Source organism: Cydia splendana, chromosome 25, assembly GCF_910591565.1.
Source record: "Cydia splendana chromosome 25, ilCydSple1.2, whole genome shotgun sequence".
NCBI classification, from domain to species: Eukaryota; Metazoa; Arthropoda; class Insecta; order Lepidoptera; family Tortricidae; genus Cydia; species Cydia splendana.
In genome coordinates this window covers 4,008,368-4,027,010 of record NC_085984.1, presented here as the reverse complement: position 1 = coordinate 4,027,010, position 18,643 = coordinate 4,008,368, and the positions used below count along the sequence as shown (strand labels likewise).

The following is an 18,643-nucleotide window of genomic DNA, read 5'->3' as shown; positions in this document are numbered from 1 at the left end:
TGTTGAACCACGCGAGAGATGCGTGCGCGAGCGCGGCTAAATATACGACCAAAACAGACAAGTGCAAAGGTCAGATCCCTATGACTTGCAGTCTTTGTGGAACTCATTTGTATTTGTCACGTGATAAATGAAAGATAAACTTGGTTTAAAATATCAAACACTACAATCAAATTTCACGTGTTAAAGTAAGTTTTTTCAGAAGAGATTATTTATGATAATCCGTTTTTAGGGTTCCGTACCCAAAGGGTAAAAACGGGGCCTTATTACTAAGAATCCGCTGTCCGTCCGTCCGTCCGTCTGTCACCAGGCTGTATCTCATGAACCGTGATAGCTAGGCAGTTGAAATTTTCACAGATGATGTATTTCTGTTGTCGCTATAACAACAAATACTAAAAAGTACGGAACCCTCGGTGGGCGAGTTCGACTCGCACTTGTCCGGTTTTTAATATGTGTCACTGGTTTACTTTCCAAATCCGGTACTTATGAATATGATTATGACTGCACTATTTTGCTACTGCTAATAATAGGTAGGTATTATTTATTTATTAATTTAAACTTTATTGCACAAAATATATACAACAATGTACAAAAGGCGGACTTAATGCCAAATGGCATTCTCTACCAGTCAACCATAGGGCCAAACAGAGATACCTACAAATGGTGCGGAGAGAGAAATATATTCAGTGAATTAAAAAAAGCAAACTATACTTATAAACTACATAAATATATAAAATATATATATACAACCACATATATATAAAACACATACTATAAATTATATAATAATGATGGATATTATTCGAACTCTTGTTTTAGCAAATGCTTACGTAACATCCGCTTGAAAGAAAACTTACTTGGAGCTTGTCTAATATTTAGAGGGAGTGAATTCAAAAGAAGGCTAGCCTGGACGGCGAAAGAAATGTCATAAAACCAGGTATTAGCGGCAAGTATTAATCTTTTTTTAGAGTATTGTATAATACATGTATCTACCCTATACCACCTAGTTAGTACCTACTTACAATATTGTTTGTTTTTATATATTTACGTTTCAACAGTTTTACCCACGTTTTACCGCATTATCATACTGGGGTCGGATGTCGGATCGGATATGGATAATTTATGTGCAACGCAAATACTAAGTGTTCCATCAACAGTACATTCATTATTGTTCAATAAGATGTACACACTGATTACCAGTATCCTTAGACATTACATTATTGTAACTATTTATTTGCATTGCATAATATCATCCTTTCTAGATTATCAAAAAAAAAACAAGGAATGTAAGGTTTCTTAAGTTTTTTTTTACTACGAAGTTATGGACGTGGTTTTTGAAATGTTTCTTTTTTTTAAGTTAAATTTCTTTGCAATTTATTAAATTGAATCTGATACCTAGAGGTTTAAACAACTGATTACTAATGTCAAAATGCGTAATGAAATGAAAGATGTTTAAAAAGGATAGTGAAAATAGTTGAGAAACCGGCAAAACTTTGTAATAAGTAATTAAGTAATGTAATAAACGTAATCACAGAAAATATCTACGTATGTATGCTCAAGTCCATACATAACATAACCATTCGACTGTTGAGTAAGCCGCAACCGCGTTTCAGCTTTCCAATCGATATTACAATACGATGTAGTCATTCACATTGAAAAACACATTATTTCCAATACCCACAACACAAACAGAATGAAAAACCAAACATAAACAATAATGCCAACCTTGAAAAACAAAAACTAACCTCGAATTCTTAGTGACCTTGGTCCCGTTCGCGTTCGCGCCAAATTCAACCTCGTTCCCTCCAAAACTCCTGACAAGTGGCATTTCACCATCGGCCATTTTGACACACTTTTTTAAAAATTTTCAAGACTTGGATACTAGGTTTTGGCACACAACACGCGTCGACCCAGCCGTCCGGCGGCGCACTGACTGAATGATTGGCCTGGCTATTGGTGTAAATGTAATGATGAGCGCCTCTCGTGTAGGATAACACGGCTGTGATAATTGAATGCGTTTATGCAAGATGAAACGCAACAATTATTTTTTAAATAAACATTTCGTCGGAGAATACGTTTGTGCCATACGCCACTTACATTGGTTTGCAGGAGAGCGAAAAGAAGCAAAAAAAAAATATTTTTCGGAAAGTTTTACATTTAGGAAATATTGAACTTATTTATCATTTAGGCACATATGTTTACTATTTATAGTACCATACAAATCCATCAATCCATGTAAATATAGTGGTAATCACAAAATAAAAACATTTTTAATATTGCCATATCCGTTTTTGACAGAAACGTTTTGTGATAAATGTCACACTTTTGTGATAATTTTCTGTTAATTGATATAAGAGAATTGATAAAAGAGTGTAATTATACTAATTATCCTATAACAAAATGCGGATAGGGCACAATATTCTTCAGAATTTTTTTTTTTTTTTTCAAAAACCGATTACTATCAATTATAGCATTTTTTTGTTATTTTTGGAATCATTAAAAAACGATTTTGCCAAAAATGGATATGGCACAAACGTATTCTCAACCGACGATTTAAGATTCTGAAGCAAGGAAAATGTTACGGTGGCTTGAATGTGTAAGTGTCAACTGTTTCAAGAGATATGGACAATAAGGAAAATCCTGGTTGTTTAATTAATTAATTCGTACGTGTATCTGTAGTAAACAATGTAGGTATGTTGTATGTTCAGTGTATGTAGTACATAATTAGCTCACACGTAACTATAGAGCAGCTCATGTTCGCTAATAGTATGTGTCAGACATCTCATTTGTTTGGTTTATAATTAAAGCACATAATACCTGGATTTAGATTAAATCCGGACAGAATGTAGTCTTGGTTCTAACCAAGCAAACATACCAAATTATTTCGTATAAACTTAGTTAGTATGGAAAAATCCGTTACCAGGAAATCGCGCCACAACATTTCTTTTTTAGGGTTCCGTACCCAAAGGGTAAAACGGGACCCTATTACTAAGACTTCGCTGTCCGTCCGTCCGTCCGTCCGTCCGTCGTCCGTCCGTCCGTCTGTCACCAGGCTGTATCTCACGAACCGTGATAGCTAGACAGTTGAAATTTTCACAGATGATGTATTTCTGTTGCCGCTATAACAACAAACACTAAAAACAGAATAAAATAAAGATTTAAATGGGGCTCCCATACAACAAACGTGAGTTTTGACCAAAGTTAAGCAACGTCGGGAGTGGTCAGTACTTGGATGGGTGACCGTTTTTTTTTCGCTTTTTTTTTGTTTTTTTTTTTTATATGGTACGGAACCCTTCGTGCGCGAGTCCGACTCGCACTTGCCCGATTTTTTTTGAGTAACTAACTGATTAGGTATTTGGCTTACCTACTTAAAGAAAATTTTGGCAAATTTGAGAGTTGACCTAACAGTATTTTAGCACCTTGGTGGACACTAGACGCCTATAGGCGAAATCCCATTGTTTTTTACTATTTTGTCAAGAGTAGTGTCCAGCATAGTGTTAAGTTTGTTTTAATTCGATTGTAAAATAATTGCATAAAATTATTAGTTTAAAAAATATCAGGCGACAAAGATAGTGTGTAGAACTTGATACAACTGTACATTTTACCTGTAAGTCACGTGTTACAAATGACAGACAGTGTTGCTATTTGGTACAAAATGCTGTTAAGCAATTATGTGTCAACCCACATTAATTTTTCAATAAGATGTCAACTCAAAAAATTGACGCATAAAGTTGACATTTTATTGCAAAATGGATGTGAGATAGGGTTTCTGCTCGAGAATTCTCGAGGCGAGAAATCTCGAGAAATTTGTCCTTCGTCGAGACGGGAAAAAAATCTCAATGACTCGAGAACTCGAGAAATAAATCTCTTGTGATAAACTAACAAGAAACACGCGTATAAAGACGTGATGTGTCTATAGTGTATTTCTTTAAGCAGTTATAAATGTAAACCATGTTTTTTTTACATTTTCAGGTACCTGAGGTACCTAACCTAAAACACTTATTAGTTACCCAACCAAATAAAGAACTGCTTTCGGTTTTCCGTTTTACTTTTAAACTACTACCCTTAAATGTCTACATAATTTGTCTCGTTTTATGTTTATTACTATAGGTAGGTACTTCGTTTTTTAGCATTAGAAAAAAGGTCAACAATCTAGACACGTCAAGATATTTCTATTGAAACAGGTTTTAAAAATTTAGAAACTGTTACTTATGAAAGCAAAATGATATAAATGATCGTATGATATATGTATATTATGATTTATAATTGTTACATATTTGCCGTGAATTACACGTCATGATCGCTTATCTTCTTTCTAACGCTAAAAATACGAATTATATGGCCATGTAATAACAAAATATTAGAAAACTAAATTACTATTGATAAATCAAATCATCCCGATACATATTATTCCTACTAGCAAAATAGCACAATATTAGCAGCTTCATTGTTACGTTGAGTACCTACCTAAGTATTCATATTATCCCTACTTCGAAAAACTTGAATATTCTTGCCTCAATTTGGATGGTAAAAATACAATATTGTGGTTTACTTAAGTACATTTTGTTAAATACCTAAAGAAATACACTAGGTATAGCATATCACACCGCCGGCGCGCACGCCTGCACCTATAGTTTTTTTTGTTGTTGAATTTTGATAATTAAGGGCAATTTTTGGTAGCTAAAAATTTGCCATTTGTTTGATTATTGATCTGACCTACGACTCCTATGAGTCTGATTTGGATTAAAGCAAAAAATTTAAAATAACAAGGTGTTTCTTGAAACTTTCAAAATTTCTCGAGATACTCGAGAAACTCGAGAAATCCTGGTCGAGAATTCCCGTGCCTCGAGAAATAAAAAAGGTCGAGAAACCAGAAACCCTAATGTGGGATGACTCATTTTTGCTAAACACCATCCAAATTAATGCATTTTCCCAGAAAATCTACGACAAAATGAGTGTTTACATCTGCAAAATTTCCTGTCAATGTTGACCTAAGCTTAAAACAAATATGTTATACGATTTAAAAAAATCCCTAACAATACAAGAATACTCTGTTGCACATCACAATACAGTAAGCAATATAGAGAATACTTGTGAGACTTTATATTTATCATGTTAAGTTGTATTAATGACGATATCGGAAGAATCGAATTACTGGAATGATTTAAGATCAGCAGAACTAGGAAATCACGACTACACAATTTTTTCTTCTTATTATTTATTTATCTTATAGGTCCTAAGACCTAAACCCTCCTAACCTAAGTTAGGGCTTTGTAATATGAATATTAAAGTAAAATATAAAAACACTTACAAAATCTTATTATTATTACCAACACCAACTCTTCTCTTCTTGGCTATATTGCATACATTTTTTCATCTTATTGTAATGAATTAAAGTGACAAAAATTATACATATTTATGAAATCAACTGTAGCAGAAGACGGTAGACGCCGTAAATTCGTTCAATGTTTTCCTCAAGTACTTTAAAAATTACTTTAGTCCTTAACTGGCCAATTCATTAGCATAATTATGACATTTATTTAACGACTTCGTTAACTTTATGACGTGGGTTCTGTTACGTGGCCTAATGTCCTTCCTAATGTCCTCGTAGAAAGCGTTCTACTTTCCTAATATCAAAGATATATGTAACTCCGTATAAGATAAATAAAGTCTAAGAAAAAAACGCGCCTCGGAAATCAAAAAAAAGTCATTCTCGAATAGATGGCGCCATATCTTTGGCCTATTCTCGGCTAGATGGCGTTGACGACACCGTTTGATATTTAACAATTTTAACACATATTAGTGAACGAAGATGGGTCAGTATGGAACAATAAAAATTAAAAATCATTTATCCGTAAGTACACATATTTTGATTAATTTATACATTTTCAATTTTATTTAAGTTTAAATCGTGTGTCGATAGATGGCAGTAAATGTACCGTGACTACAAAATTTACTATGGCAATAGCCCTCTATACTATCTATTCTCTTTGCTAATATTAAGTACATGAATATCAATTTTGGCAGATAGTTCATATTATTATTCTTAAGCTTATTTAATGTTTTATGTTTAATTAATTGTGTTATAATAAAAGTATGTTAATTAAACGAAAGAGATGCAACTACCGATCTTAAATAAAACACATGTTTCCTTTGATGAGATATTATGAATCAATTTTATTACTTAACTGAATGAAAACATAAAATTTTTGCACAGATTGATATGATTCTTTGTCCCAATAAAGTGAAAAATTAAAGCGTAGTACCTTGTACTTTGGCACTTTTTATGACATTATAGGACAACTAGCTTTTGCCCGCGACTTCGTCTGCGTGGAATTAGTGACAGCAGCTAAAGTACCTACTTTAGCTGCTGTCACTAATTGATTGCAATAAGCATTATCCATATACCTATACCTATAGCGCCTGGATAATGCTAATAGCAATCATTCAATTCGCCCCCCCCGCCTTGGCACTCTCTTCAGGGATGATTTCCGAAATCTATCCTATGTCCTTAACCGGGACTCAAAGTATCTCTATACCAAATTTCAATTAAATCGGTTCAGCGGCTTAAGCGTGAAGAGGTAACAAACAGACAGACACTTTCGCCTTTATAATATTACAATTTTAAGCAGATCGATTTGGTCCTACAGTAAGCTCAAGAAGAGGCTTGTGTGTTGTGTTACCATAGACGACGATATTAATTACTTAGGTATATTATAAATAAACAAATATTTTTTGAAAATACACAAAACAATCCCTGACGAGGATTCCAAACCCGTACCTCGCTTTGTAGGCAAGCTCACTAGGCTAGAGGGTCGAAAATTTGTGTATACAAACCGTAATAGGTACTACTTATCTCAAATCTCTTATCTTCCTAGGAAAAATGTCACGGTTGGATAAGTAGATAAAGAAATCAATTACTCACTGCAATAAAAAACTATGTATAAAAAACTATCAATAGAAAGTGCTTTCACTGTAACAACAACACTAAATCTACGTTCTTGCAAAACAACAAAGCGTTTAAAATAAAAATAGTTTAATTTTTAGGGTTTAGTACCCAAAGGGTAAAAACGGGACCCTATTACTAAGACTCCACTGTCCGTCTGTCTGTTACGAGGCTGTATCTCATGAACCGTGAGAGCTAGACTGAAATTTTCACAGATGATGTATTTCTGTTGCCGCTATAACAACAAATACATACTAAAAAGTACGGAGCCCTCGGTGGGCGAGTCCGACTCGCATTTGTCCGGTTTTTTCTAATACCTAACTCGTAATCCATGTAACGAACTAAGCGTCACTTGAATTCCTAAATGCACTGACTTTACCGGCATTTGATACACCCAATGTAAACTAACATTCATAAAACAGCGTTCACGTGATAAAATTTCACTATCGCACACAAATTAACTAAATAAATAAAGTATTGCTTTATTTACTTTAACGAAGACACCCATAAAATCTACGTCATACGCTATAAACTTAGAAACAACAAGAGTTATCTGATATGTATACCTACAATGTAATTAATTAACGCACATTTATAGACGGGGGGTCTATCGCGAATTTATTTTAGCCGCGACCACGACCAGTACACATGCGTCGAAACGTCAGTAAATAAAGGTAATAAAATAAATTCGCGATAGACCCGTCTATAAATGTGAGTTAATATGTGTTCAAAACGCGAAAGTTTATATTATAGTGTAATTATTGTCATAAAACCCAACAATACAATAACAACAACAGCAATAGTGTAGCAATTTTGGTGACGCGTGTCGCGTTAAAGGGGATCTGTTATTGTCGCACCAAACAAAGTCTGCAGCGGATTTGATAGCCCACGCAGTGTAAGTGTTATGTATACGTCATAATTTCATAGAAGTTTGACGTTTAAAATGACACTGCGTGGGCTATCAAAATCGCTGCAGACTTTTTATGGTCTAACTATATCAGCTAAAATAATTAATTATATTTAGTAACATGACCCTACCATCTCCCTACAAAGTATCACAATTAAAAATGATTTACGTGCTCGCACAATACTAAAACTAAATGCTAAGTGTCATGGCTGAAATATGAATACAGATGTAGTGCATAGTGCATAATTGTTTTCCATCGTATTTTCTCGGAAACGTTCGTATTTGTCATGCTAGTTCAGTGAACCTCAGTACTTTTTGTACCGAGACTGACCGAAATAGCAATTTAAGACACGTACGTACGTTTCCGTGAAAATATGATGAAAAATAATTATGCACTAAATTTGTACATGTTGCATAACACCATCAAACGGGTCAGAGTGTGCAAGCGTGTACCACGCAGTGTCATCCGCCGGACTATAAACACCAACTTAACTGATCGAAGGTGGACCTTATTGTCTTTAAAATACGGTTGTGAATTAATTAATAGTGATACAGTGACGTAGCGGACTTTAGCAGTGATAGCGCGGTTTGGACTTTTGGGATAGTGCGTCATATTGTTTTGAATTTCCTGGTAAATAAAATACGATGTTGTAATGTGATCTGTGGAAAGGGGGAGTATTTTTTTTAATTTTTATTAGGAAACCCCTTAGAAAACCGCATATATATATATATATATATATATATGTACATATTTATAGGTATACGTTGATTAAAACAAGTCGTACTATGACAAGAAAAAGTAAAAAAAAGTCATTGTATGGTTTTATGGAACCACTATGTAAGTGAAACTTCTTTACGGGTAGGCATTTAACTAAAAATTTTCGGAAAATTATTAGAATCGCGTTTTTTTGAAAAAGTAGGCGCGAAAAATATAAATTTCCCATACAAATGTTTAAAATCGCTCCCTTTTCTACTGACAAAGTTGGTTTGCCAGAGTATATTATAGTCTACTCAAACATCCGACCATAAACAAGTCACGTAGGTACCTAAACAATCATTTTAATCGACACCCAAAATTGGCGGGAAACCTCGCGCGTGATCGAACAGTGGACCTTTAATAGACCGCCAGTAGAACTTATATTATTGTGATAAGGTTCAAATTGGCAGTTAACTATGTGATGGACGCACGTTTAATAGGAGTCTACTTTCTTTTCTTTGTTCACTTTCGCTGGGATTCGTCTAATCCGGGTTGATACGTCTTTACAGGGGCTGTCCATAAATTACGTCATCGATTTTTGACGATTTTGGACCCCCCCCCCCCTATAATCATCCAAAAATCATGCTTCAAATGACCCCATTTCCTCCTACTTCATGCTACCGTCATCCGATGTCCAGACCCCCCCCCCCTAATTTGAAATGACGTAATTTATGGTTGCTGTGCCGGAAAAATGGTTGTTTAGTACATGGTCCGGCAAACCAATTTTATCAGTAGAAAAAGACGCGAAATTCCAAATTACTATGGAAGTTATTGTTAAAAGTGTAAAATTGTATTTAGTTCTAAGACAACTTAACAATATTGTACCTACGCCTTTGTAAGGCAGGATATGGAGAACAAAAATAATTTGTACCACCTTTGTAAGAATATAACCATTACAATAAATATTTTTGATTTTGATGTTTGATTTTGAAGATCTTTTTCCTGCCTACAAGTGCCTTAAAAAGATGACCAGTGCATCGTTAACAAGCTTTGCTACACGTAAATATTCAGGATGATAACCGAGTCGTCCATACCACATTCACTTCTGAAGAGTAAAGGATGACTCACGCCGGGACGGTCCGGACCGAGGCATCCGACATACGGTGATGCTTTCTATAGAAATCGGCCAAGTGCGAGTCGGACTCGCGCACGAAGGGTTCCGTACCATTACCCTAAAAACGACAAAAAATCCCGTTTTTACCCTTTGAGTACGGAACCCTAAAAACGATATGCAGGGCGCCTCGGTTCAAAATCGGACAATTCTAGTATGAGTCAGCCTTAACAATGTGTTCGTGTAAATACAAAATTGTTTCACCTTTTCCAACTGTTTCGAACGATATGTAAATGTTAAGAAAGGACATCCATCATTTAATTCATTTACAATAGGTTTACATTACAAGAAAATTAAAGACATATAAGTACAGATGTAGTGCATAATTATTTTCCATCGTACCATAGAGTAATACAAGTAAATAGTGGTAACTCCATACATCAGGTTTTCTTACTGAAACGCACGTTATTTCGTAGTCGACATCTAGCGTCATGTAGCGGAATTTATCAGTACCTACTGCTTGTTAACAATAGTAATCGACGGAAGATGCAGTCGGAAGCTTGACCAGGAAAATCACTTCTGCATTGGACTGCGGCCTGAAGTCTGTGGGAGTGTTTCTTGATCTAGCAAAAGCATTCGACACCGTCTCAGTGCCCATACTACTGCGAAAGCTAGAGCATTATGGAATAAGGGGACTTCCGCTTCAGTGGTTTGAGAGTTACCTTACTGGCAGGTATCAGAGATTGAGGATGGATGAGTACTTGAGCGAAGAAACGCCAAATGTTTTCGGCGTACCACAAGGGAGTGTTCTAGGCCCAACACTGTTTATCCTTTATATAAATGATATTTTCTCCGCCACGCCTGCTCAGTGCTACCTCATATGCTATGCAGATGATACAGTGGCTATCTTCTACGGGAAATCCTGGATCGATACTCTGCAAAAAGCTGAAGTGGGTATGTCCGATATGAAACGCTGGTTAGACAATAATCTTCTCTCTCTGAACCTAAAGAAAACCAAATATATTTGTTTTCACAAAACCAAAGCTTCTGAGCCAGGGCTAGTCACGGCCCTTCATGTCAAGTGTGCTGCTGGTCTATCATCGAATGACCCCTGCAATTCGATCAGCCGAACGAATTGCATTCGGTATTTGGGTGTTGACGTTGATCAGCACTTCTCATTTAAGCAACACATAGGTTCACTTTCACAGCGAGTAAGAAAATTGATTTATGTTATGCGCCTACTTCGGAATTCCGCTGATAACCGAATCCTGCGTCAAGTCTACATTGCCTTATGTCTGTCTATACTGGGGTATTGTATATCAGTATGGGGCGGAGCTGGTACCACCACGATGCTCGGGTTGGAAAGGGCACAAAGAGCTGTTCTCAAGGTAATGTACAAAAAGCCCTACCAACATCCTACAGACCAACTTTTCTCTGAAACCCAATTACTTTCAGTTCGTCAATTATTTGTCTGCAGAGTCGCCATGCTGATGCACAAACTCACTCTTAACTCCCCCACATACGCAGCATTACAACGCAAAATGGTTTTTCGTGTCCCACAAACTTTGACAAAAACATCTTTCTCGCGACGCTACCCACAGTTTCTACATCCATATATTTATAACCAAATATTAAAAGCTTTCAACGTCCAAACATTGTCTCTCAAAGAACTGCTGTACACCCTTAAGAAATGGGTTAATCTCTCTTTCCTACAAGGCCACCGAAGACATACCAAAACCCTTGCAATAACGCACCGCGTACACAGGATCACTCTCTCTCACACACTCACACTCACACACACACACACCCGGAGCATATCTGTACAAATTTCTTTCTTCTTTGTGTTTAATAATCTTTGATATAAGTAGTATTATTTTACTTTTAGGTATCAGATCTGTATCCTCCGCATCTTGTTGGTAAATCTTATGTTCAATGCCCCACAGTCCTCACGACACGACACAGGCTCGACCTAGTGTGAGGGACTGAGGGCTATTGTTTGTTCTAAGAAGCTGTTGTACATATTCTATAGTTAATTTTAATTTAATTACTAAGGTTTCATGTCATGTCAATTTAGAAAATAAATATATTTGTATTTGTAATCGTGTCGCCCTAGGTAGGTACTTCTTTTTGTCATTAGGGGTCCACAGAACAGAGAATGTGCAGTCTCCTCTGACTCCTGGCCATTATGGACACTAAAAATGGTACTAGTTCAGCGGTGTCACTCACGAATTCGAGCCAATCGTGCAGCCTAACGCAACTAGTTCTGACCAATCGCGCGCGTGATTCGGACTCATCAACCAATCGCGCGCGTAATGCGAACCATCAACCAATCGCGTTGTAGCGGTGTCACACCGCTGTACTGGCCCTTTCATTCCCCATTCTTATTGCCCGTATGGCCAGTCCTTAGATATCATACGTCAATGCTCCTGGCAGAGCCAGCATGTCGCATCTTGTTTCTTTCCGATTTGAAACAAACCTACCACTTTTATTGTAATCATTGTATTGAATGTTGTCTGTATAGTGTGTCTTATAAATAAAATAAATAATCTAGCTTTTGGTAGGAAGTTTCCGGACTGTTATCTTTGTGGCTACCGGAATTTTTGGTATTTCTCGGTCAGTTTTCGGTTGAAATGACGCATGATGCCTAAAGATGCGCCCACGCATGTATGCTTCCTGTTAATGTCGGCTAGCCGGCTTAGCTCAGTTTGAGTCATTAACGGATTTTAAAACATAAACTGGCACTCCTGGACAATAGACAACACATATTAGAGTTAGACCAAGAAAAGTCTGCAGCGATTTTGACAGCCCCCGCAGTGCCAGTATTATTTTAAACGTCAAACTTCTATGAAATCGTGACGCACTCGTACTCGTACTCGTGTCGTCGTAATCGTGATAACACTTGCACTGCGTGAGCTATCAAAATCACTGCAGACTTTTCTTGGTCTAACTCTAACAGCTTGTGTGCTTGATTACTTAAAGTTATGATTTTATTAATTAACTATCGACCAACCCCGGCTTCGCACGGGTTAACAAATTATATACCTAAACCTTCCTCAAGAACCACTCTATTGATAGGTGAAAATGAAAACCGCATGAAAATCCGTTCAGGAGTTTTTGAGTTTATTGCGAACATACAAAGACACAAATAGACAGACGCAGCGGAAGACTTTGTTTTATTACTTTTATAAGGTGTAGTGAAATTATCTAGATAATATCCCTGCTAGGGCCATAAGTACTCGTCAACACACTATCCACTAACAAATCTACACCTTATTCCAACGACATAAAGTCCACTGATCAATTAACTGTTAAGTAGGTGTAACCGACTAGGCAACTCGGCTGTCTTCCGCCTCGGCGTGTCGTAACCGGCTTACGTCGCACCGGATACGTTGGGTAATGTAAACAAACGCATTTTTGGTACGCACTGGGGTATTAGATTAATCGGTGAGGTATTTGTTAACTAGCCGGGTTTCCTTTGAAAAGTTACCATGGTTACGTATAGGTAAAATGGAATTAACTGTGATTTTCACACGTTTTTACTTAAATTAGCTTCACTCGATGTTTATTTAGTTTACCCATAGTACAAATGGTGCTAGTTTACCGCACTAGTGCGGGAACAATCACTTTCCGTGTGTATGTCGAAAGTTTAAAGGGCGATATGTACTGTAAAACGTTGTACGATTAGATACACGTGCGAATAGGTAATTTGCAACTCATGTCGATTTAAAACACTCCCTTCGGTCTTGTTTTAATTTATCGCCACTCGTTTCGAATTTCCTCTTTTCCGCACTTGTATCGTAAATCGTAAATAACTATTTTAAGCGTCTTAAATTTCAAGAATAAGCAAGAGTTTAAGTACACTGAAATAGAATGTCATATACTATAGTTCGTTTTTTTTAGCATTAGAAAGAACTTGAAAGAAGGTAAGCGATCTTGACATGTCTTTTAATTGAAAAACGCTTTTTAAAAATCAAAAACTATTACTTATGAAAGCAGAAGAATATAAATGAACGTAATAGATCCATAATTGTTACATATTTGCCGAAACTTATTTTTAAAATGTGTTTTTCAATTAAAAGACACATCAAGATTGTTTACCTTATTTCTAATGCTAAAAAAACGAACTATAAAGAAAAATGGACCAATCTCTCCCGGTGGCCGGGGCCGGAATCGAACCGGTGTCTTCAGCTTACGCGGCGAACGTCCTGAGGGCCTACCACGAACACCGAAATTCGCAAATTGCATGCATTTTTCTCTGACACTCTAATTACGCCTTAATTGGAGAAAAGGAGAAACATGCCCGCAATTTGCAAACTTTGGTGTTCGCGGTACGCCCTTTGACCAATAGACCACCAATAACGTTAGAATCGCTGTTATTACAGAGGGCCTACCGCGAACTACGTTCGACTTGTTGCGTCTCTGTCGCACTTGTAAATTCGTACGTAAGTGTGACAGGGAGGCAACACGTCGAACGTGGTTCGCGGTAGGACATTAGTATGAAGCAGGCGTTAGCTATCACGTGAACTAGTTATGAAAGCGGTGAAAGAAGCTCGAGCGCGGTGAAGGTTTCTAACGCCAGGCATGAGCTGGTTTTAATGGACAGATAATCAGGGAACTATTATTAGACCTGTACAGTCAGGATCAAATACATAGCGACGGCCAATGTGACCAAATATATGAATATACCTAAGTGTTGGAAAAACTATCTAGCGTATCCTAATTTCGTTTAAAATTATTTGTTGTAGAAATAAGTACACGAACTATTCCTTTGTCGTCTTGAGTAACAATGTTTTTCATTCTCATTATAGTAAGAATAGAGTGCTCACTCCATATCAGTTTTGATACCAAAACGACTATTGTGCTGATAATTCCGCTACTCGATGCTAGATGTCGCGACTACGAAAATAATAGTCGTTTTGGAACTAAAACTGATGTATGGAGTGCGCACTTTATGTATTTTTTTCTCTATGTCTCCCCTCACCACCGCCTCAGTGGAAAGGCTGCCTTATAGTAGCCATAGTAGTTAACACGGTGTTTTTGTAACTAGTTTTATTTGATGTTTTTGCGAGCCGTTTCCCACCAAACTGGCTTTTGCATCAGCTTTTAAATCTCGATAAAAAAACCACTTGTTTGCTTCCTAGAAACATTTGGCTGCAAGATACCTACAAAATAATAAAATTATGAAAAAGATAAGCAAATCTATGACAGAACTGCCTATCATTAGTCAAACTTATTTACCTGAAACATGTTTTTTTTCCTACTTTGGTGTCCTCGGTGTCCCACTGCTGGGCAAACGCAAACATGAATAAAATTAAAAAAATCATAATCGGGTTCGCACTATGTACAGTCACCTGCAATAATATGTTACACAACAAAGGCTGCAAAAATATCTGACACGATCTTATTTGTAGAGCCATAAGAGCGTGTCACATATTTTTGCGGCCTTCGAAGAGTAACATATTATTGCAGGTGACTGTACAACTACTTGATACTAGAATTCTAGTGCCGCGACTCGCGAAAATTGTATTGAACAACAATTTACACGTATTAAAAGCAGAAGGAGTTGAAAATAGAGTTCCGTTTAATCCGGTTATAATATTAGCTGAAAAATACTGAAAATTGTTGAGCATTAGACTTTTCGGTCGTTGCAACATCTATTGTCAAGTAGCAGAACTGATAATTCCGCTACTAGATGCTAGATGCCGATTACGAAAATAATAGTAGTTTAGGTAATAAAACTGGTGTATGTAGTGAGCACTGTATGTATTTTTTTCTCTACGGCAGGCAACTTAAAACACTAACACACCTGTTCTTAAAGCGTGCGCACATAATTAAGATAACGGGGTTATGTTTTGTATCTTTACGTTAGCCACTTGATGGTTGTTAGGGCTTGTGCACAAATCACGTGAGGTTCGATAGGGGGCGGGGGGTCACGAAAAAATCACGATAGATCACGTTGGGGGAGGGGGGGTATAAAGAAACCTCACGTGTATTTTTCTACAGTGAACGAAACTAAGAAAAAAAACCGGCCAAGTGCGAGTCGGACTCGCGTTCCAAGGGTTCCGTATATTACACAATTTTTAACAATCAGTGCCGGATTAAGATATTTTGATGCCCTAAGCATTTCTAGGTGCCCCCTCTCCCTAGGGTCATCAAGATTACATTGATTTTTTGGTAAATTGAGAGAAGTTCATTGCCGCATTACAGCTGAGAATGGAAATCAGTCACATCATTTTATCACGAAAATTGACAGTGCCGCAGCAGTAATGTTGCAACAGAGTACCTAATGCTGTTGCAGTCGCCACCCGAATGTCACCTTTATCATAGCGTAGAAAGTAATAGAAACGCGAGCGAAGCGAGCGCGGAAATGTTTCGATATAAAAACGCAATATGATAGACAGTTGTACATTTTGACTTTTAGTATGGAAATCAGTCACATCATTTTATCACGGAAGTTGACAGTACTGCAGCAGTAACGTTGCAACAGAGTAATGTTGCTGCAGTCGCCACCCGAATGTCACCTTTATCATACCTTATAAAGTAATTGAAAACGCAAGCGAAGCGAGCGCGAAAATTTTTCGATATAAAAACGCAATTTTAGTTTTAGTCCCAACCAGGCGCGAATCCAGGATTTCATATAGAGAAGGGATGGGACAGTTTTCTATCAGCCTAGCTTCGCATAGGGCTCGATATTTAAGGGTCTCAGCGAGGTTGTTTTCATGCATAAAATATGCAAGAAAGCAGAGAGCTTGGAATTGAATTGGCGAAGTGTGAGAAAGGCAGTAGGCCCAGCTGCGAAAGAGGAAAGCTTGGATTTGGATCCACGCCCAAGTGTAATTAAGGCAGAAGATCAACTTTGCCGTAAGGCAGAAGGCCTCGCATAAGACCTAACGCCGAACCGCAAAAGAGTGGGTTGAAATCGAATCTATGCATGTAATCACGACTCTTCTACTGCTACCGATTGTTTCCCAAAGAATTACGCGCCATTATTTTTGCAAATTAGCTTTTGGACAGCTAAAAAAATCGTGTGGTAAAAACGATGTGTCTGTCCCTAATTTTAAAATTTGTTCACCTTTTTCAACCTGCCATTTTGGTGCCCTCCCTGAACGTGGTGCCGTAAGCACGTGCTTGTTTTGCTTATTGGTTACAAAGTCTTTATTAATTCAACCATTAAAGTCGACGAGTACAAAAAACTTTAAGCTAGCTCTCAATTTAACATTTTTTTTAAACATTATTTTTAATTTGACCTTACAATTACTCGTAAGTAGGTAAGACCGTTAAATATTTAAAATGATTATCTTATCAGAAAATTATCACCAATTACTCTAAGAAAACTACTACTCTAAGTAATCCGGCACTGTTAACAATGTATTTTTTATGTGAAACGTGAGTGAAATCTCTTTAAAAAATCCGTAGGGGTCGGATTAAAAACTGTAATTAAGTCCGACTCACGCTTGACTGTACATTTCTAATAGGTTTTCCTGTCATCTATAGGTATAGACCTATTTTATGTATTTTTTTCAAAATTTTAGACCTAGTAGTTTCGGAGATAAGGGGGGGGGGAATGGTCATTTTTTGCCTATTTTCTTGAATAACTTCTAAACTGTTGATTCGAAAATTATAAAAAAAAAATATTTGAAATCCTTACAATAAGCTCTTTCATTTGATATGTAACATGATATAGTTTGAAAAATGTTTTTTTTTATTTTTTCATTTATCCCCCAAAAGTGGCCCCCATGTTTAAAATTCATTTGTTTACGTTACATGTCCGTATTCGGGTCACAAAGTGGTCCAGTAGTTCCGGAGAAAATCGGCTGTGACAGACGGACAGACAGACAGACAGACAGACAGACAGACAGACAGACGCACGAGTGATCCTATAAGGGTTCCGTTTTTTCCTTTTGAGGTACGGAACCCTAAGAAACCTACCACATGAGTAGATACCGTTTCTCGGTTTCGTTAAACATAAATCTTCACTCTGCATCTGCACTTCAAAATAGCGAGTTTATTTAACGAAAATAGAAAAATAAACAAGATTTTCTATATACAATACTATTTATCTTAAAATTAGGTCGAATGAAAAAAAATCAAAAAAATACACGTGAGGTTGTGTGGGGGGAGGGGGGTAGCCAAAAACCTCACCAAATATCACCAAGGGGGAGGAAGGGGTCAAAAAGTAGCCGAAAACACCTCGCGTGATTTGTGCACAACGCCTTAGGTAAACATTACTAATAAGGGCTACCAATGGTCCCGGTAATCCGGGCTTTTCCGGATTTGTCCCAAATTGAAACACGCCCGGGAAGTTTTCAAAAGCGGGTAAAACCCGGACACTTTCTATCAAACTTATCTCTTATATAATTTATTTATATAAAAAAAAACGCGAATGCTTTAAAAGTTTAAAACGATTGTGATTTTGAAGTGAAAACTTCTTTAGCGGCGCTGTGCACTTTTTGTGATGGGGAAAAAAATGTTAAACTCGCGAGAGGTCACGTGACCGTAAGATTCGTAAGACGTAAGACGGACACGTGACCTGATCGAAAAACTGTTACAATGTCATTGAGTTTTCACTTCGGTCGGCACTCCCGGAGTGCAACCCGTTGTTTTTTTTTTCTGTCACAGGTCACCAATTGGTGTTTAAAATAATAGGTCCCTTACTTTACAAGTTTACAGTTTTACACCAAGTAGTGGTAGTGGTACTTACAATCATCCATCTTATAACTCGGGAATAAATATAATTATGTGATGAACGTACAAAAAAAAGCTACGTACATACACAACTCCATTTGCAATTTCGATTTATGTTATCTGTCAATCAAATGCGGGTTTAACGTTCTCGCTGCTACTACAAACAATTAAAACATAGCTAGAGTTAGACCAAGATAAGTCTGCAACGATTTTGATAGCACATGCAGTGCAAGTGTTATTTTAAACGTCAAACTTCTATGACATTATTTATGATGTATTCTTCAATAACATGTGTACTAT

General features: G+C 36.9%; 1 protein-coding gene across 2 annotated transcripts in view; it reads right to left on the bottom strand.

Moving 5' to 3' along the window:
- The window catches only part of LOC134802741 (PTB domain-containing adapter protein ced-6), a 115,483-nt gene that overhangs the window by 90,755 nt on the left and 6,085 nt on the right, over positions 1-18,643 (bottom strand). The window contains exon 1 of one of the 2 annotated variants that reach the window (XM_063775415.1): positions 1,743-1,926. The exons of the other annotated variant lie outside the window; for it this stretch is intronic. Coding sequence (XP_063631485.1) covers positions 1,743-1,840 — 98 coding nt within the window. The 5' untranslated portion in view covers positions 1,841-1,926. Of the gene's footprint in view, positions 1-1,742; positions 1,927-18,643 lie in introns of those variants that run through there. 2 annotated transcript variants of the gene reach the window in all.